The 22,775-nt window shown below is 34.8% G+C and overlaps 1 protein-coding gene across 21 annotated transcripts in view; it reads right to left on the bottom strand.

Annotated features, from left to right (window-relative positions):
• The window catches only part of PPFIA2 (PTPRF interacting protein alpha 2), a 477,637-nt gene that overhangs the window by 36,862 nt on the left and 418,000 nt on the right, over nucleotides 1-22,775 (bottom strand). For 11 of the 21 annotated variants that reach the window (XM_045464340.1, XM_045464352.1, XM_045464346.1 and 8 more), the window contains one exon: nucleotides 10,757-10,765. The exons of the other annotated variants lie outside the window; for them this stretch is intronic. In XM_045464340.1, coding sequence (XP_045320296.1) covers nucleotides 10,757-10,765 — 9 coding nt within the window. The remainder of the gene's footprint in view (nucleotides 1-10,756; nucleotides 10,766-22,775) is intronic. 21 annotated transcript variants of the gene reach the window in all.

Raw genomic sequence — 22,775 nt, forward strand, 5'->3', positions numbered from 1 at the left:
CTGAGCCTTATAACTGACATCCATTTACAAAGCCAATTTGAGTCATTTATTGTTAAAATATCAAATATGTGTTTTTACTGAAACTCAAATTGATATATACCTGACCAGGGCTATATTGGAAAATATATTCTGTTCCTTAGTATACTTTGATCTTACACACAAATGATAAAAGTGTAGTGTATATTCACTCTTTTGAATGTGTGTCTTTCATGCTTAGGAATCTATCAATAATATCATATATGAACTCTAAAATGAAACATTTGATTATTTCCTACTATCAATCAATCAACTGATTTTTATAATTTGTTAAGATACAGTTGACCTTTGAACAACATGGCAGCTAGGAGCACCAACTCCCTGCATAGTTAAAAACCTGCATTTAGCTCTTGACTCCCCCCAAATTTTACTAATAGCCTTGACTGGAAGCCTTACTGACAACATAAACAGTCAATTAACACATATTTTGTATGTTATACATGTTTCATACTGTATTTTTACAATAAATATAGAGAAAAACTATTATTAAGAAAATAACAGGGGCGCCTGGGTGGCTCAGTCGGTTAAGAGGCCGACTTCGGCTCAGGTCATGATCTCGCGATCCGTGAGTTCGAGCCCCACGTCGGGCTCTGTGCTGACAGCTCAGAGCCTGGAGCCCGTTTCAGATTCTGTGTCTCCCTCTCTCTCTGCCCCTCCTCTGTTCATGCTCTGTCTCTCTCTGTCTCAAAAATAAATAAACGTTGAAAAAAAAATTAAAAAAAAAAAAAAAGAAAATGTGCGGGTAAGTAGGCCCCAGCAGTTCAAGCCTATGGTGTTCAATGATCAACTGTACATAACCAAAAATGCTTTTCAGCGAGAACTTTCCATATTTGCAGTGGATGCTACCAACAAAAGTTCAGTGTGACAAAGAAACAAAGAGGCAAAACAAAAACTGAAGTTATAGCTGCTGAAGAGACACATAAATCAAGTGCTGTTTTATCTGAATAGCAAGGAAAGCATAGGTGAATTCTGCAAGTAACTTTTTCAGCACCGAGGACAGGGAAAAGTGATCCCAGCACCCCTGAATACGAAGTGAAAATTAGAGGGGCTTCCTCACCTGCCTTCCCATTCCCTTGCACTTCCCAATGACATTCCTTCAATGAAAACCTGACTTGAATAGCCTACTCTCACTGTTACTGGTATTGACAGAAATGGGTTGCAGGGTCAAACAACCATCAGGTACTCATTGAGCATCTGTTGTGACCTTAGATCTGTGCTCAATGTGGAAGACATGGGCTCAGTTTTTCACAAGGTCCCTAGTTAGATAGAAAAAGCAAACACACGAACTGTCCAAAAACACAATACAATACACAAATAGATGCTAAAACTCAGTGATGCACATTCTGGGCGTGAGGATTTTGAAAATGGGTTAACAGCAATGGAAACGATTGGTGAAGGCATTTGGTAACTGAGCTGGCTTTGAAGGGCGTGTGGGAAGAGGTTCTAAGCAGGATATGCAGTAAGGTTGAGCCTGGACTATGTGCAAGACAACTGAGATTAGGCCTCCACAGAGCTGAGGATTATTATTAAGAGTTGTAATGTTATACCCAATAGGGAAGAAACACTTCCAGTTATGTAACAGCTGAGTGGCATTAAAGGAGAAGAAACAAATATACATTGACAGCTGGGTTTTTTTTTGGCCACATTTAGTAAAGAGGCAAGTAAATATGCACTCAACACCTAGGAAGTACATAACATTTAACAAGTGAATTATATGAGCTGTACAAAAGACATTTTTAAAAGTTAGAACATTTTAATTGTGAGACTTCTCACTAGTTCTCTAAAAATATTCTACCACACAAGCGAGAGTGAACTTGTTAAAACTTAAGTCAGATAATGTAACTTCTCTGCTCATAACCTTCAATAACTCCTTGTCTCACTCAGAATAAAAGCCAAAGCAGCAGTTAGGATCCGCCTCTACCCTGATTCAGTTGCTACCTCACACAGCAACACTGGCCTCCTCACTGATCCTGGAAATAGCTCAAGCTTCTTTCTGCCTCAAGACCTTTGTACTCACTATTGTCTCTGTATAGAATGCATATGCCTCCATCTCCACATGGCTCACTCCCTCTCCTACTTTTAATCTTTACTCAAATGTCACCTTCTCTGAATGTCTTCTTCCCTACCTCCTTCAACCCTCACTAGACATTTTTTTTTATCCCTGTTCCTTGATTTATTTTTCTCCACAGTACTTATCTTCTAACAGAGTATCATTTACACCTCCGTCTATTATATCCCACTCAAGTATAAGCTCAAGGAGGACTGATGTTTTCACATATTCTGTTTAGAGATAATTAGAAGAATCTAGAGCAAAGTCAGGCACTGACAAGGTGCTCAATAAATATCTGTGAATGTTGAACATGTTTGCCAGGGTTCACATTTAGGTACTTCTTTTTTTCAGTAAATTGAGTCTCTCTCTCTATATATATATATGCCCCCATAATTGTATGGGGGCATGCATATATATATATATTTGGACTATATATATAGTCCAAATATCCTTTTATATTTTGGCTTACAATGCCATTCAAATGTTTATGTTTCAAAGAGTAAAAAAAAAAATCCTTCAATTTTGCTTCCTCTTGAGCCAGTTTGTCAGAATAATAACACCCATTCCAGCTGATGCCAAGAATCTGATCTGGGCTGGAATCCCTGACAGGAGTCTGGTTAAGAGGCAATCCAATGTGCTCAGATAGTTCTATTCTTCATCTGAATAGAAATTTAACTGCACAGTTGTTTGTGAAATCTTTGCGTGATCTTGTTCTTGAAAAAGTTTTCTTTGTTTTTGCTTTGTTTAATCACAAACTCTTGTAACATAATAACTTTAGTAAGAGTATGCTAAGATAATAAGAAAAATAATTCTAGTCCAGTGGATGCTATTTTTTGGTCCCCAGCTGGCAGGGCTTAATCCCCAGCCTTTGAACTGACACACTTGAAACTGGGGAGGAACTGCCGGGTTAGATGCCGGGGTAGATGGCTGGGTTTTGCAGCAGGACTGCATGTCACATGACTTTGACTCCAGATGTGCTTTCCCTTTATCTGAGGGCAGTATCAACTGTGTAAAAAATGCATTGAAATTCTCAGAGCAATATTACATTTAATTCTTCTCAATTAAAAAAAAAAAACAACTCTCGGGGCGCCTGGGTGGCGCAGTCGGTTAAGCGTCCGACTTCAGCCAGGTCACGATCTCGCGGTCCGGGAGTTCGAGCCCCGCGTCCGGCTCTGGGCTGATGGCTCAGAGCCTGGAGCCTGTTTCCGATTCTGTGTCTCCCTCTCTCTCTGCCCCTCCCCCGTTCATGCTCTGTCTCTCTCTGTCCCAAAAATAAATAAACGTTGAAAAAAAAATTATAAAAAAAAAAAAAACTCTCACCATATTTATAAGAGACATATTTATAGGAGACATATATCTGGGTGTATTCCATGAGAAAGAAGCAATGTTAAAAAAAATAAAATAATATGGGCAATGCTATAATAATTGGAAATCACTGAGTTTAACACATGAAGATTTCCTAACAGATTATTAAAGGTAGCATTAATTGTATGGGGGCATGCTTCTTCCCACCAGATATTTTGACAGAGAAACAGTGATCTGAATTGTTTAGGAAATATAAAAAACTGATTTGCGACAAATAGGCATTTTGAATATGTGGGTGTTCTCTGTTCAACCACTCTATGTGTAAAAAGGTATGTATTTATTCTGTACCTGAGATTCAACCTTTTCAAAGGTCAGAAGACAGTTCTTCCAGAGCAAGGCTAGGATCAACTTTCCCTAGTATAAGTGTGAGTCTGGAAATTGCTGTCTTTCTATCTAGACCTGAAGAAATATTTTTGTTTTTCTTTCTTTTTTTCTCCAGACAATCTAATATTTAATCATCCTTTCCCAAAGGATCACTTATATATCACTATAGTTATGGATATGCATTTTTATGTTAAGATTTAGACTAGATTTTAGAGAATACCAGTAGCACTTCCTTTTAGAGATTCTATCTGACATAGGGTTGTCATCACCTGTGTGAAAACCCAAAAAAGAAAAGCACTAATTGTAAAGGAATGTCATTTTGAGTAAGAAAAATTTTTGAACTGTTGACTATTTTCAAGAAACATGTTCTCATCTCTAATAAAGAATGCCATTAGACTCTCTTGAAATAGGTGTCAATGAGTTACTGTGACTGGAAAGTGACACCTTTGGAAGGCCCACCAGGTGCATGAGTCATTTGCATGCTCAGATATAACTGTGCACAGGGAAGCCTGTGCATGCTATGCCTGGTCTGAGATAGGAACAAGGTTGGGCACCCTAGTAATAACTAGATCCAAGGATTTCTGAATAAAAATCGAGAGTGTCTAAAAAATGTACATGAATCAAAGGCAGTTGCCAGGCTTGTAGTTTCTTACTCCTAATGCACACTAATTTAAGCAAGTTTGACTTTGCTTAAATGACTCAAACCAAATGGAAATGTCTGGCTTCTACTTTTTTGGTTTTATGTCTCTGCTCAACTATTGCAGTTTTAACCTAATTGGTACAGTATGCTTGCATTTGTAAGCTATGTTTCTATCACACTAAACAATGTCCTCATGTCTCCATGCTTTGTCTCCCCAGTCACTTTGTCTTGATTTTTAAGACATACTAAAATACTTCCCTGAAGCCATCTTTTCTCGCCCCTGAGGCAATATCCACTACATCTTTTTATAAGCCCCCTAGTATACCAAACATTCTTACCTAGAGTATCTTTAACATTTTATTGACTCAGAGATTCAGTTGGTCTTATTCTTTGCTGAACACAAAACCTGGTACGCAGTAGATCATAAAAATGAGATGACTGACTACCTAACAAATGTGGTTCATCCTGGAGTAGGAAAAGTCCCTGTATTCATGCCCTCACAGTAGGGGAACCAACTTATAAATCAAAAAATTCAATAAAGTGTTAAACTCTGAAAAATAAAATTCATTAATTACTCAAAAAAGTCACAGACCATAGGGCCAGTAAAGTCTCCTTTTTCATATTCTTCCCAACATGAATGGTTCATCACTGTCAGTGAAAATAGACTTTATTCTCAGACCACTTAGCCTCCAATGCTATTTTGGGATTGCCAATTTGTGATATGACTGTCTGAATACTATACAGTACCCTTTCCTCTGTCACTCGGGATGGCCATTTCAGTCACTTTCCATTTAATGCCTGCCAATTTCCCCCTTCATATTTTCTATTTCATCTTCCTTTACTTTCTATTTTTGTCACCACCATACTCCTTTTTTTTCACCCCTTTAATTGGCCCCTATCTCTAGTCCTCTAACCCTCTTAATACACTGGCATAAGAAGAAAATCTGCCATGATAGCAAAACAGGTAAGAGAGCAGCCTCTAAAGTCTGATGGTTTGGGCCTGATTCTTGGTGCCTCCTCTTCTTAGCTGTGCATCCACAGACAAGTCACTTTACCTCTTTGTACCTCAGTTTCCTCATCTGTAAAATAAAGCTGGCAATACTAGTCCCTACCTCAGGAGGTTGCAATGCAAGTTAAATGAGAGAAAACATATGGTAATGTGATTACAACAGTGCCTCACACAAAGGAAGCAGCTAATAAATGTGAGGTGTTACTTTTGTCATAGTATTGTCCTCTGAAAACCTGCCAACGGCTTCTTAAATGCCTAAAGTATAACCCTCAACCTGCATTATGAATACTAATATAGGTTTAGTCTTGACTTACCTTTCTAATTATCTTCATTCACTTCTAACCAGAACTGAAAAACTACTTTTGCATATAATTTGTGCATTCTAATTTCTCATTGCAAGCACCATTTTCCAGGGCTGGTAAGTTCTTTCCCTTCTTCAACTATCAAAATCTTTCTGTTTGCCTAAATTACGACCCTAGCTTTCATTTTGTGATAATCCCATTCCATAAAGACTCTTTATCCTTCAAAGTCTGGAAACTTCTACTGTGTCAGTATCACTCATACAGATTGTTGATTAGCACCACATGTGTGCGCCTCATATCCCACCCCCCAACTCTAAAGTCCTAGAGATGAAAGCTTGTCCTTCCACTGCATCATGCTTTTCATCATCTGCTCTAGCCAAGAAAATCTTTCGAATGACTGTTATACTGTAATCCACAAAACTCTCAATGTTGACAACCACCTGGGATCTTTGATCATAGGATGAATTGTAAGTATTTTGTTTTTGTTAACATCAAACTATGCATCGCATCTTAAAAAGGAATAAGCATTTTGTTTAGCAGTTACCTATACTGGCTGCTCAGAAAGAGAAAAAACATGCACTCTCGAACATTAAATAAGATATTTTGCAAATTGACTACTACCAAAGCTTCTGTTCAAATCCTCATCATTCGCGGATCATGGCAAAAGACTCCCAGAGTCTCTCTGTCTCTGGTACCCCTCCGCCCATGCTTTTTCCAACTCCCAGTGAGAACTTCCTAAACGCAAATTTTTGTTAAGACTTGCCTACTTAAAAACCTCCCTGTTGTCCTAAAAATAATGGTCAAATATCTTAGCATGATGAAAAAGACCCTTAGTAATCTAGCCCCAGCTCTCTCCAGACTATTCTGCTCAATCAGTACTGAAACACTTGCCATTCCCCCATACCACATTCTACTTGACCCTCTGTGACTTTTATCTCCCTTTTTCTTCTGATTGAAACATCCTTTGCATCATAATCGTGGCAAATTCATACTTGTCCTTCAGGCATAGCTCATGCTTTATCCTTCCTGTTAAGATTCCAAGACCTCTCCCAGGCAGAATTAATTTTCTCTTCTACACAAATATTATGACTTGTGCATACTCCACTGATTGCACTTATTATACCTCTCATTTAAAATTTAAAAATATATTTAAATGTAATTTTTTAGATTTTACTACAATTCAATATAGTACATACTGTAATAGAGATCTTTCTAATGTGACTTCTTGTTTCATTTAAACCACTTTCTGTTCTTCTGAGATATGATATCATGGTTTGAAAGAGCAAAGGTTCTGGATGTAGACAAATTAGGGTTTAGATCCCGGATAACAACAGCTAACACGCATTGCCACAAATTCTGTGTGAAACGCTATCCTAAGAGCTTTGTATGGATAACTTCTTTAAGCTTCACAACAATAAGATACATATTGATACTCATTTGCAGATGAGGACACTGAAGAACACAAACAACTTGGAGCATAGAGTCAGCAGTGGTAGAGCCAGAATTTGAGCCCCAAGACCTTGGCCAGAGAGTTAACTTTCTTAACCCCCATTCTATCCTTTAGCTAATTAATCTCTTGAACTTTTTGTAACTGGAAAAGGAGGATAAATTGATTGCAATAATTTGATTATATTAAAAGCAACTTCCTTGTTAGTATTAAATAAAATGGTATTCTCCCCCTTTTCTTTCTTTTCTTGTGGTTCATTTATATTCAGAAGTGGCACATATTTATTTGACCTCCTGGGTAATATGTATAATCTTTACCCGCTTACTATCACGCCCTTTAATTCTTAACATTATCAGATAAATAAGGAGCTTTGCCTTTTCTTTTCTTCTTCCTCCCTAATATCAGGTTCTGCATCTCTGCCAGAGGAACCAAGATTGGTCTTGATTATCTCATTGGGATGGACAAACTGGATTGCTTGCACTTTGTGTCAGTTCAATTGATTTTGTATGATTGCAATATAAAGGAATTCTCTGATTGAAAAATATACCTTAAGAGCTTATTAATTTACTGTGGCACATGACAAGTAATTAGCTATTGATATAACCAGAAGAAATAAATATGTGGCTTGATAAGAACCAAGAATAAAACATAAGTCAAAATAATTTGACAGTTGAATCTACTTCTTAACAGTATAGTCCAGAGAATAAATCTCTCTCACATAACGTAGCAGTAAATTTACTTATACTTCATTTCACACCGTTATTAATTGTTCCATTAAAATTCAGTAGTCAGGAGGGTAAGTAGGATATGATCTCTAATTCCCAACAGACGACGAGCTATACGTCTATCATTCAGAAATATAGACTTGTTGATCAATGCTATGAAAATCAACATTACATATTTGAGAAACTATTTGAAATTCTGGTCAGCAAGTATGAACAAAATGTGGTGCCACCCACATTTTTTCTAACATGTGCAAGCTGAAAATGTATATCTTAATTAACATAATTTTTCTAAACAGAAATGTCACAAATCCCAATCAGCTGCTTCAGAACATTGATTGCCTAAATATACATATTTAGCTCCATAAAATTAAGAGTTTCGAATTCAACATTAACAAGGTTGACTTGATTTTAAAAAGCATAGCATACTGTGATTTTGTGTGTGTGTGCAAGTGTATGTGTGTTTGTATATCCTATAATGGCACATTTTCACATGAAGTGCATATAAAATCCATTACACTTCTAAGTAGTATTTTATTTGGATTCCAAGAACACATGCTAGGTTGTTTGGAAATGAAATAGTTTGACGACATTAAAACCAAAGTTTATTCATACTGAAACCTTTTTTCTTCAAGCTGCTCTGAAATGGAGGGCACAGTCTCAGAAACAAAATGTAATTTATTTGTGAATTTGAGTTGGGATTTACATAATTTCTTTCCTCACTTTATTTTGAATTTAATCAGTTTCAAAGCCATTAAAAAGGTATAAACACACACACACACGTGCACACACAGAAATGTGATGAAGCAATACAATTACTCATGCTGTTACTGAAAACTAAAGGGATTTGTATTACTTTCCATTAAACAATTTCATTTTTGAAAGATTCTGTGATCTGTTCTCCCTAGTCACCTCCTGATAGTAAATTGGGGACTTATTGGAGGAACAGTGGTAATTTTCAGGTTATTTGGATACCATTTAGACTAGATTACCTTAGTGCCTCATCTAATTTTCGCCCTCTTTAACTCAGATTTTGAAGTTTATAGTTTTCATGCTTCTTGAGGTTATAGATATTTTCTCATCCTCTTGTGAGGTTCAGGAAGTTGATAGTAGTGTCAGTAAGTACAGAGAACATGTCAGTCACTCAAGGGTACACAAAACAAATGGGAAAGCTGGGGCTTACATTCTTACCTTCTCAGCCCTAATTCAGGGAATGATCTTTCCACCTCCAATCTCCTATCATCACTAAGTTTGTACTATCTTCTCCTGACACTTTAACCTCCTAAGCTTTCTTTTAGCAATTCTACCGGGGAAATGATTTTAAAGTCCTAAAATGTTAAATTCCAGGAGTGTACAAGACGGCAAGAATCTCAATTTTAGAATGAAGACAATTCCATCAGTTTCTTAAAGTACATAAACGACAATGCAACACGCATTTATTATTTTTCAATATTTAATTCAAAAAGTGAAGGGAAAATGAATGGGATTATTCATTCATGGGATTGAATATTTTCAATATTCAATGGGATTATTTTCCTTATGAAACTTAAAATGGGATTATTTTCCTTATGAAATTTAAAAACCATGAGAAGACAGACCACTGATATTACATGATAACATGAAAACAATGTTTTAAATCTAATATCTAGAATATTCATTATATTTAAAAAGAGCTTACAAATTTGGCTATCATGGTTGAATAGTACCCTAACCATGGCTTGCCTTGCATTTTTAAGAACACTTACTAGGCTTTCCTTAATATCATAAATTATCCTAACTGAAGTAAATTCTGCATTACTAAATAATTAGTAGTACTAACTAGAACTTAAAATTAGAGTAGAAAAATATAACAAATATAAACCATACTAATGAACTAAGCAATACTACAAATATAAATATGTTATATATTATATATTATATATTATATATTATATATTATATATTATATATATGCTATATATATTATATATATATACATAATATATATATATATATATATATATATATATATATATTTGGTTTTCAATTTAAAAGCAATACCTTTCCCAAACAGAAGTGTTTTTAAAAGCTCACCATGTTACCAATGTAAAAGTTGAAACCAATGTAAATATTTTATAAACGTTATGCATAATTTGTTTTACTTTGAAGCCCCATTTGTCTTAGGAATAGATAATTAACATGTTTTCATTTTAGTTCAAAGAGAAGGATTTAAAATTTTGTACTGTAATCTGAGATGTTTAGATTTTTAAATCTTTGAAAATTAACCTGTAGTACAGGAAATAATGGGAAGCACACACAAAACCAAAGGAAGAAACCAAAACCAAGGATTACTTTGGAATCTAAGTGTAAAAGTCCTACTGGGGAAGATCCAACATTTATCCTCTTCATTTAAGTGCAGTTCTAATAATTAACAAAGAAGTTTGTCTCTGGAAGAGAATGTGGGTGGAGAGCCACTAAGCACTAACGACCACTAAGCACAGGCCAACCCAGCCATGCAGCACAGTCCAAAATAACAATGTGGCCTCCAACTATTTCTTAAGCCTCACCGAGTGCCACACTAACTCCTAAAGCATGACTTGAGAAGGAAGGAAATGACGTCTGGAATATCTTTTGACGTGTGTCTAATAGAACTGAATAAACAGAAGTGCCTGCAAGGCCAACATAATTAATTTGAGTGTGAACATTTCTCTGAACCAATGATTCCTTTTACAGTGTGGAAATGAATACACTTTGCAGTTTTCATTTTAGGTCAGAGGCAGTGCAGCTTGTGTTAAAACTGAAAAGAGAAATACTAAAGATAAAAGACAAAAAGGATGGTGCTGAAAATAAACATGTTCAGCAGCCATTGTCATTCAACTTACCCAGATGTGCTTTTCATGAGATGGAGAAGGATGGATGGAAAAGAAAAGCACACAAATGTTAATGGATACATTTTAGTCCAAAGAAAGCCATGGAATAAAACAAGAGCATCATTTCAGATGTGCAAAAGCTCAGATATGAGAAAGACATGGTGTCTTTTTTTATTTCACCGTGGCACACATACTCACTGCGTCCAAAAGCATGATCAGGTTGAGGGCAGGTCTAATTGTTGACTAGTAAGTCTGTCTCTTGAAAATGAGCCACTCTGAAACATGCATGACCACATTTTTCCCAGCCTCTAGTATACTCCAGGAAGAAATCAGGCATTTTATTAAAGAACATTCTTTACCTCAGGCCACTCCTGGGTTGTTTTACAAATAGAAACAGTATTTACAAAATGGTGCTCAGATTCTCATACAGCCTTACGTGTCTACTGTTCGAGCTCAAGAAAAAGTACAAGAGACCCCTGGAGAGGCAGCAACTTAAGAGAGCACTGGTGTGAGCGTCAGAATATCGGGGTTCTAGTTTTTATACATGATTTGGTCAAAATTACCAGCAGGTTCTGATTTTCAATCTCCTTACCTTCATATGGGGCAAGAAGAAAATTATACATTCAGGTCCATAATTGTAATATTCTAACAAATGCCATAAGAATAATAATTTTTATAATATGGCATTTGCCAGTAATCAGAACATGAGAAGGATAAAAGAATCCCATGACTCTTTTCCCCTTGCTACAATAATTCCTTCTCCTCTGTTTGAACTGGCAAAATAAATGCTGTTTGTGCCAACTGAGTCTCTTTCGACAGAAACATTTATTTGGACAGATGTTTATAAATGTTGCTCTGAGGAAAAAGGAAACTAGTTTGGTTCACCAATATTACCATAAATCATCGCAAAACAGCATTGATTTAAATATAATTTTTGAGGTAGCCCACTTGCTCCCTGGATATAGTAGTGGCACTGGGAAAATATGGAATTTAAATTATTCAACAAAAAGCCATGGTAATATTATTTAAAATTTTCTATACAAGCATAGTAGACTAATTCTTAGAAAAAAATAAAACTTTTACTACAACTCATAAAATATATTAAATATAACAAAATATGAAGCAGAAATCCATATCTCAGATATTAGGCAACTTAGAGAGTTTCTTTTTTATTGCTCAGTCGTTATAAAGAAAAGGTTGGCGTGCAATGAAAACACCCTGTACGTGCCTCATCTAAATGCATTCATTCAGAGAAACCATGTATTATTTTATTAAATAGGCCTTTTGGAGAAATGCGTATTCTTTGACCTTAGCTCCAGAACAGCTGTGGGAAGCTCTTTAAATATTCACATAAACAAAAATATAAATGTCCATACATATGGGCACCACAATGACCTAAGAAATTTAAGGCATTTTTTTTTACATCATACATGGAACAGAAAGAAAATTAAAACCAAAAAGAGACAGTTTCTAAATTGTTAAAATGGCTTTCCTGTCAACGTATCTGTGAACTCTTTGATGAGCTCTTAAAAAAGGCAATTTCTGAGCTTTCCAGGAAAATTGCCAAAAGCATTTGGGGTCAGTTATTCCCATGGACAAAATCATCTTTCTCAGCCTACCAGTTATCTAGTAATTGCTCTCCAATAAAACAAGTTGATTAAATATGTGCACAATGGAATATTAATAGTCCCCATGTATTCATTTAGCATTTTCAAAAATAGAAAACTAATATCAATAAAAATACCTTAAATATAAAATGTAAGAGAAATTATGAAACAAACAGGAAACACAAATATAAAAAAAATTCAAAAAGTATTACTTAAATTTCTAATATATTTGTTATCAATTGTTATAAGTTTTCTGATTTTTCAGAGTTTTTATGAACTTTCTTATTCTCCAGAGTCAATTGAAAGCAATACTGAGCAGTTACCTCACTTTAGAATATTAAGGATTTCAGCTCATGATGTAAAAAAAAAAAAAAAAAAAAAAAAAGTCCTGCAAAGGACAAAAAGCTAGTCATAAAATGACTCTGACATATCTCAGAGTGGTAAATACTCTAAATTCATGTCAGAGGGAATATATATTTGCAGAGCTTTTTCATCTGGATAAAGTATTTAATTTTTCTTCTATGTTCTTTCCTACAAGCAGTTATTTACAATAACACATAACCTCATTATTCGTTTTCTCTTCACTCCAGATTGTCAAGGTTATGATAACATCAAGACAGATTCTGTGAAAAATAAATGTTCTTCATGTAAAGATCACTGTGAGTAATAGGCAAATAACAAGTTTTAATTGACACAGAAAAAGAACAGGTTTTAAGTTACCATTTAATGAATATGATCAAATCCAATTATTGGCATGTTTTCCTTGGGAACATCAGCATACATCCAGACACAAGTAGACATTACCAGCGAACATCTGTCTTTTTTCCAAAATGGTGCCTGAAACTGTTCAGATGTCTCATTTTAATCTTCTAGATCTCTTACTACATGAATGGGCCATTTCCTGTTTATAAACTAGTCAACTTTGAATGTTAAAACTTCACATGATACATAATTCACTACATGAGCTTCATATGTGAAATGTGATTGCTTCTCTCTTCTTAAGGTTCAAATTGGTGACTCAGAAGGATTTTACAATCAATTATTAATACCAGATTGAGGAGTGAATGGGTAGCAACTGATGTGAAAAAGTAGAATAAAGAAAGGATTTCCTTTAATAGGCGAAACCTGAGAATGTTTAAAGAAGAGAGCAGATTTTGAAAGTATAAGAGCAAATAAGAAGTCAGCACAACATGACTGAGAGACCGGGAAGAGATGAGCACTCACACAAGAGAGTATCCTAGTTTCCTGTAATAAAACAAAAGAGGGGCTAGTGTTAGTATGCATTTGGCAGCAAATAATTTAGGGCACTCAGATGGTTTCTTCCTTCTCTCCCTCTAAAGCAGAATGTGAGTTCATCTGCAGAGGATGCAGCTTTGAGAACAGTGGAGTTCTCTAACAAAAGTTTCAAGGAGTAGAAACAAGATTGGTAAGAGAAAAATACTGTAATTACAGGGCACTGATGAAATGCCAAAGGAAGCTGGTCCGAAGTCTTGTACTATAATGTTCTCCAGCAGCATAAAGGTGTTCAGTTGTAGACATAGAGAAAGAAAATTCATTGGTGGCAGCAATAGTGGCATGTGGATACAACCAAATGAAAGAAGAGCAAAAAAAAAAAAAAAAAAATGAGGAACTTTTGAGTGTGTTGACATCATGGACATGGAATCTAAGCTAAATAGGAAGCAAGGAGAGAACAGAAAGGGGCAACTGTGCTGGGAAAGGATACAAGTTAAGAAAAATGATAGTTGAAGAAAATGACAAAGCAAAGCTGAGAGGAGACTATGGTTAGGAAGGAATGATCTGTTTGAATTAGTAAGAATTAGTAATTTTGGAATAAGAGTGATTTGGAGGAGATGAGATGATATAGAATATGACCATGGAAGGTGTCTGACTTGAGTAGAGAATGGCATTGGAAGCCATGACACTTACAGATTAAACTGTGAGTGGGTGATCTATGTGGATATTAGGGCACCACAGGGTGATGGAAAGGTTTACTTTATGTATAAAGACATGGGACACATTGAAAATAAATAGTCAAGCATATTTCTAGTGATCTTTATAAATGAAAGGAAATGGTTCAGAAGTTTTCAGTATGGCTCATCATCACACTACTGCAGAAATAACTTTTCTTTTAAGTTAATACCGATTTCACTCTAGTTCCATCTGTGTCATTGCAATGGCAAGATTTCATTCTTTTTTGACGGCTGAGTAATATTCCATTGTACATATATACCACATTGTCTATATTCATTCATCAGTCGATGGAGTTAGAGTGTATTATGCTAAGTGAAATAAGTCAGTCAGAGAAAGACAAATACTCATATGTGGAATTCTGGAAACAAAACAGATGAACATATGGGAAGGGGGAAAAGAGAGACAGGGAAGCAAACCATAACAGACTCATTCCTATAGAGAACAAACTGAAGGTTGTTGGAGGGAGGTGGGTGGGGGATGGGCTAGATGGGTGATGGGTACTAAGGAGGGCACGTGTTGTGATGAGCACTGGGTATTGTATGTAAATGATGAATCACTAAATTCTGTTCCTGAAATCAATATTATACTATGTTAACCTAAAATTTAAAGGAAAAATTAGAAGGAAAAAAAATCAAGTTAATACTAATTTCAAATAGTTAGAGATTTTTGAGACTTTTTTAAAGAGGTTAAGAAATCTTTATTCTTCTAAGAATTTTGTTCATTTGCCTAGCAAATCTAACCCAGTCAAACACAGTTAAAGTTGTGGCTCTGTAAAATCTGAAACAAAGACATTTCTATGTATTTTTACATACATGTACATAAAATATACATATATCCATACATATGTTTTTAGGGGACATACAGAACTAGTTTTTAAAATAAAGCTCTGGAAATAAGATACAGATAATCACTGCTCTCCTTAGAAATGTAGAAACAAAGAAGAGAATCTTATTTGATAGGTGGCTAATTTTAAATAACTGTGGGAAGAGATAGCATCTTCAAAGACCTTATGAAAAACCTATGCAGAGCCAATATAAGATCCTATATTTGTGGAAACAAATGTGGAGAATTCTTTCCAGATTAAGATGTCAGCATTATATTTAAAGGTACCCTAATTAGTGACTTTTTTCTTCTAAAAAAGGAGCTTAATTATCCTTGGTATTCGATACTAACTTTTTAAGTTTTATTGGAATGAATTGTGTAAGATTGATTCAAGCACACATTTACATTTCTTACATAGCTTATTTGTAAGTGCTCATTACCATTCTTACATCAAACTTGGAGATATTATGTGTGGCTAATTATATGAAAAAAAGCAATTTTATAACACAGCTACATTTTGTGCTTTGAAACTATCTCCTCTTCCCAGTATTAAAAAAATAGTTTGGTTTGAATATATTTATTGCTCATGTTGAAAGATGGGATAAGGTCAGATGACAAACTAATTATCCTCCAGAAAAAAAAAAATATGCTACTCTTTTCGGAGTATACAGAGGGTGAGGGATTCTCTATTGACTCCCTATATAAACCATTCAAATATATAGGATATGAAGGTCCAGCTGACAAACAACTACATACTTTAAATTGCAGCTTTACCCTGAGATCCCAAATAATTTAGAAAAAGGCTGGACTCAAGAGATCCAGACTCTTGTATCGTACAGTGCCTGGAAAGCTATGTTTCCTCATAGGTGGAGGAAAATCTACCTCGAAGGCTTTGTGAAAATTAAAAGATAATACATGTAAAATATGTAGTATAGTACCTAGAATACTGTAACTGCTCAATGTGATTATCAAATTCTTATTACATATATAATAAATATTATCATTACTATACAAAGAACGAGGAGGAAAATGGAACAGGGGTAATTACAAACAAGTATTAGATATTAAGTATATTAAGACAATAACATACAAGATGGGAAGTAGAGAGAGATAAGGCTGGTGATAAATAGGAACCAGATGATGCAGGGACTTATGGGCCATATAAAGTCATCTGGAATTTATCCTAGAGAAGCTAGATAATAACTGAGGGATTCTAGGCAAGTTCAGAAATATAATTTAGATAGATCTCTTTAGCTGAAGTACAAAGAACGGATTACAGGAAGGCAAGAACGTATCATGGTTTTAGTATGATGGTCTGAAAAAGGAAAGAAGAAAACCAATACATTTGAGAGATTTTAAAGAGATAGTATATGGAGCAAGAGTATACAGAGGTGCACAGAGGTACACAAAGGAAGAATAAGGACAAGGACGACCAAGGGCAAAGATGAAGCCTAGTTTTCTGGTTTGGTCATCTGAGTAGAAGTCACTGCCCTAGTTCCTATTATTTTCTTAGGATTTCTTCTTTACTTGAGAGTTCTTTCTTTTGGCAGAATCTGGATCTCTGTTGTTTATACCCCCACACATTCCTAATTATTTCTAGCATACCTTGAAGACATGTTTGGTATAATCTTGCTATACTGGTCATGTTCCTTGGAACATAACTGGTTTGAATATATCCACTTAAAGTATATTTCCCAGAAATTAGCACAATATCCAACTATAATCTGAGCAGTACATAGAATTTTGGCCCTATCCATTGCTTTTATCGATATTGAAAATCATTAACGCCCTTGCTAGACATTGCTAACTTGTCTTTTTTGTAGAAACAGAGATCTTAGGAGTTGCAGTTAAGATCCCTCTATACCTACACGCATACCATATCCCCCATACACAAGTAACCAGTAAGTAGAGTCGTAAAATTGGATGTAGAATTATATAAACACCCCTATTAAACTTTATCTTGTTAGATTTGGACCTCTATGTAAAGGTCCTCCTTAAATAAAATAATTTATCTAAAAATTTAACTATGTCTTCCAGCTTCATTCTTCCACAAATCTGATACTCTTATTTAAGTCACCTGTGAAAGAACTGAGTCTGTCACCTTCTATTTTACTTAGTCCTCACCAGTTCTTTTGTTCAGCCCCTTCGGTTACAATGGTTTCATCAGTTAGAAACCCATTTTGTTAGTTCCAATCCAATCTTGTGTTTAGAAGTAAATTAAATACCTTGCTGAACTCAATAAATGGTGTTTCGACAGTATTTTTTCCTCCTCTACATGTCTAGAAAATGTTTGAAAAGTTTAAGGGCACAGTTTATTCTTAAAGGATTCCGTTTACTCTTGGTAATCAATAATCTCCTTTCTTACTGATCAAAAAATAATCTAATAAATATTATAGATTTATTTTGGCAACTAAGAATGAGGTGAGCAGTCCCTAGCTTGGAGAACAACTTTGAAATAAGAACATTAGGTAGCTTTAGGTTTGCGGCACTTTTTTTTTTATTCTGTTCAAAGACTAGTGATTTAGAGAAATGATCATGGCCTCTGAAATACCTAGGTGCAATGGTTTGTTTTCACATCTGTATTTCTACAAGTGCTCTGAAAAATGGAACTGTGCAATCTGAATATCAGTAGTTTCCAACACAGTTCCTGGGACATAATAGGCATTAAGGGAATGAGTAAAAAATGATCATTTGTGTATTCTATTAATCTAGGACATACTTCAGTAAAGACAAATGATATGGACTTATTTAGAAAAGGAGATCATTCTTCTAGTATATGTAGCTATCTTAAGTTTTAATTTCCTATTACTAATTTTTATTTTAATCATTCCATATCATAAATGTTTCCCCTGAGCAGAAAGTATAGAGACTATATAGCGCTTCTGTTCTACTTATTCCGATCTATGAACATTGCACTGTTGGCTCAAAACAGCAGCTCTATTCATTCTGAATTCTTTTCCTTCCTTCAAACAGATAAAATATATCTAAATATAGTTAGTTATAAAAACACTTGGATTTTCCTTAGCTTTAATTTTCCTAAAAAAAAAAATCAATGCATTTTGGCCTTTAGCCTTCAGATGTTATTATTTTCTTAGGTTTAGGGAATTTTTTACAATTGTCCATGGTTGGAGTCAGATGGCTACGTAGGATCAGATGGCAAGGCAATGGTTAGCGCTAGCTCAGTGCAGGTAGAGAAGACACACTTGTGAAGTTTCGAGTAAGAAATTGAGACACATTTCCCAGAGAAATATTGAGAACATTAGGTTTGGGTTCTGAAGTATTTTATTTTGTTAGATCCTTTTGAGTTGAGTTCCCAGATGTTCCCCTTGCAGTCATGTCTGTATAAAACGAACCTATGACTATAACTGATTGACCCAAGCACACATATCTGTTCCTCACTAAGCCAATCACATGCTTTCACCTAGGAATTTAAAATTTGGACTTAGGTGACACAGAAAATATGAGTTCTTGGGGTGCCTGGGCGGCTCAGTCGGTTAAGCTTCTGACTTTGGCTCAGGTCGTGATCTCACAGTTTGTGAGTTTGAGCTCCACACTGGTCTCTGAGCTAACGGCTCAGAGCCCACATCGGATCCGCTGTCTCCCTCTCTCTGCCCCTTCCCTGCTCATGCTCTCTCTCTATCGGAAATAGATAAATAAACATTAAAAGAAAGAAAGAAAATATGAATTCTTGATAACACTCTACAGAAATATTTCATAATCTCTTACTGCTGAAATTTTGGAGGTGTGCTGGCTCTGTTGTTTCTGAAATCTCTGATACTCTAATAACCTACTATGAATTCTCATTTTTGCTTTATCTAGTCAGATTCAATTCCTATAATAGGCTTACAAAATAGATTTTTGAGGAGGAAGCAAAGACATTTACCTTCAATATATATAGCACTACTTCGAAGGGAAAATGTATTCAAAGCTTCCAACACATGTCTTACAAACTAACCTCTGGAATGCAATTCATTTATAAGTTTAACTTGGCACACAGACACTTAATAAATATTTATTAAATGAGAGAATGTAGTGGAATTTATGTGATACCTCTAATTATGAATATTTTCAGTGATATTTATTTTACTTAGAGATATGCAAACTCTGAACCTTCCAAATGCCAAAGATTAAAAGTGCCGAGTCTCAAAACACATTAAAGATTATGCACTGAGGAAGACCCTTAGGACTGCAATGGAAATAAATTAACTAAATCTATAGAGCTTCACTTTTATGTCTTTGAAGTTCTAACATAAAGATTCATTGGTAGTGATTAACTATGACTGCCATGCTTCAAGGATAAAACCGCTTCTCTGGAGGATGCTACTGATAGCTGAGTTGGAATGTTAATTTCATTTTAATGATGTTGAAAAATTGATTTCAAATCCATATTCATTTAGCAATGATATCCATTTGGAAGAATATAACATATCTAACACAATAATAATAATATATTACCTACATTATAGCTAAAGAGTGAAAATGATAAATTAGTGTATTAATATTTATATGGTACTTTTCAGTTTTAGTCTCAAGGTACAAAAGATTTCAGTATACATGCACGTTTCAAAAAACATATACCGTGTAAAAGCGGAGGAGGAAAATCAGCAGATAAAAATTAGGATAAAGACTTCAGAACATATATATCTGGAGATATGTATCCATTTACAGGGTATTCTGTCAATTTTAATATGTTCACTGACTATCAAAGACTGTCATGAGAATTAGGTACATTACTATTGAAACAAACAAGTTCATCTTTAATCTCATAAGTCTCTAAAAATAAGCTTCTTGGAAGTAAAGTTGAGCCTAAAAATGAAATTTTTAAAAGTCAGTACATGTAAAACAGTTCAGGTTAACAAGTCTCCAGATTGCAAGTATAAAGTAAAAATATGAAACAAAAAATATTTGAATGCAAACATGCTTATGATATTTCTGAACCCCGAAGAGAAAAATCTTAACATGTTCAGAGAGAGAGAGAAGAAGCCCTACATGATATATACAAAAGTGACAACTAATTGACATTAGATATAACTAGAGGCAAGAAGAACAGTAGCTTTAAAGTTTTGAGAGACATTACTTTAAACCAATAGTTGTACACTTCTAGCCATTATCAACGAATTTTAGATGTAAAATGTATTTCCAGATCTCTAAGGACTCAGGAAGGTTGCCACACACCCAACATCATGTTTCTAGAAATGGTGATATGGGAAATTGTCAGCTAAATATATTCCAGGAAAATAAAGACAAGAAATATGATGAGATATTAATACAAATACACTAACATTGACACTTTAAAAATTCTTTTAGATGCTAATGACCTAAACTTTCATTTCTTTCCTTGTAAGTTTATAGTCCTTGATTCTAGAGGGACACATTTACAAAAATCACAATATTGTAGATGCTATTTTCAAGGAGAAGTGGGGATTATATTTGTACACCTTGCAAGTCTGTGACAACCCAGCTTTTTCTGTGTCAGGTAAATTTGTTGAATTTTGGGGTTCAGTTTTAGGAAACCACCCCTTTTTTGCCATATACTTAAGTCATATTCTAACAATTTGATTGGTGATAAAGCTGACATTTTGATCTCTAATTGCCTGACTCCTTTGTCTATCATCAAATAGATTCTCAACTTGGAATATGTTGTACACCTGAAACTAATATAATATTTTATGTTAATTATACTTCAATAAAAATATTATGCTCAGAGAAAACAATAAAAAGAAATTCAGGTTTTTATGAGCCAGACCATGTAATTTTGTGACCTTGCAACAGTTTCTATCATGCCACACAATTACCTTTTGTATTTGCGTGGCTGCCTTCAGTTGGCCACTTTGAGCAAGTAGCTGTAGGTCTTAGATTAAAACATTAGCTGGAGAGCTAAGAAAGGGAAATAAGTTCTTAAATATCAGGATGATAGTTACAAAAGGGAAGAGGTGGAATTCTCAGGTCTAGTTGCTCATAATGTGAATTTTAGAAATGGTAATGCCATTTAGTATGTGTTGAGTCAGAGAAGGTGCTTGGAGTCCACTGAAATCAAACAAAGGATGATGGACAAGATCTCAGAGAGCAGTGACACTCCGGAAGCAGCCCACATCAAGAAAACTACAAGAATCACAATTTTAATATGAAGAGAACATATTGAGAGTACTAAGTGACTCAATGCTTAAAGATTAGGAGAGCTATACCATGAGGCTATAGAAAAACTGGTCAAATTTTAATGGGGAAGACCAGAAAAATTAATGTGAAGTACTCAAAGAATTACTAGATGAGTTTCAGCTTGACACAATCATTGTAGGTATTAACTGTACCCTCTATCAACCTGCTGGAACAATGGATGCAATTAAAGCTTTAAAGGAAAGTGTAGTAAAGATAAGGCATAGTAAAAGCAAACCAGGCAGAACAATAGTAGATCAACTTCAGGCCTAGGTGAGACTGTGTTCTGATGGGATAGCACCTGAGTGATAACTCAGGTTACCCAACTCAGGAAGGGAAAGGTTGGCAAGATTTTCTTGAAAGTGGGTGCTTTCGCAGATCCAGTATTGTCCTATTCCTATTTCTGATCATAGGGAAATAACTAGAAATATAAGAAAAACAAATGCCTACATCACAAAGCAAAGTAAAAGAATGAAGTAGGGACACAGAGCCAGTAAGCTGTCCTAACCTATGTATGTTGAATATACTGGATCGCAAATGTGCCTCAAATTAGACCTTTGTTTGAGAATGCCAACATTACAAATTTCTGAACTTTGCAAGAATCTGGACTATCTTGCATGCTGTTCTCTGTAAGTATCTCCCACATATGGGTTTTTTTAAAAAAAATGTGTCATAACTAACTTCTTTAGATAAGATTTCTCTCAATTAAATTTAAATTCACAGATTGTCAACTGTAGATACCTGATACGCTAGTAAAGTTGAAAATAAGATTTTTATTCAGCTCTGCTTATTACCATTGAGACTAAGGAAGCTCTGATAGGAATTTTGGGGCAGTGAATGCTAGACCTTCATGCTAGACTTCATGCTAGAAACATCATTTGGCTTGGTCAATGGATAGAATGTAGATAAACAATTGGCAGGAAGCCACAGTCATTGCGACTATGCACATAAACTATAATTGTTCAAAATTTTGAAAGAAATTACCTCATTTTTGCTTTTGTTTATTTTTCAATAAAATGTATTTGATTTTTCCTCCATCTTGAAAGACTAATAAATATGAAATTATTTATTTTGTCTAGCTTATAAAACTCATTAGATGAGATTTTGGTAATCCAGAAACTAAGGCATAGTGTCATCCAAGTCCTGAATAAGTATTAGCACTTACATACATCTCATAAATACTGGTTACATATTTATACACATGGAATAATCAATAATACCAGAAATACTCCTGTCCTTCCATTAATCAACGCTGCCTTGTCTTGTTGGATCCATTTTAACCCAAATACTATTATTCTATAAGAAATAATTGTACTGAGAAATGTTATTATTATATTATAGAATTTTCTTAATATTCTTCTTAATATTAAAGACCAGTATTTTATTTAACACATTATAAAATTATATTTTGCCAAAACATATTGCAAAATAACACTCAAAAATCAAGTACAGTAAAATCTTCAAACTAAGTCCAGAAT

The sequence above is a fragment of the Leopardus geoffroyi genome, chromosome B4 (assembly GCF_018350155.1).
Source record: "Leopardus geoffroyi isolate Oge1 chromosome B4, O.geoffroyi_Oge1_pat1.0, whole genome shotgun sequence".
Lineage (NCBI taxonomy): Eukaryota > Metazoa > Chordata > Mammalia > Carnivora > Felidae > Leopardus > Leopardus geoffroyi.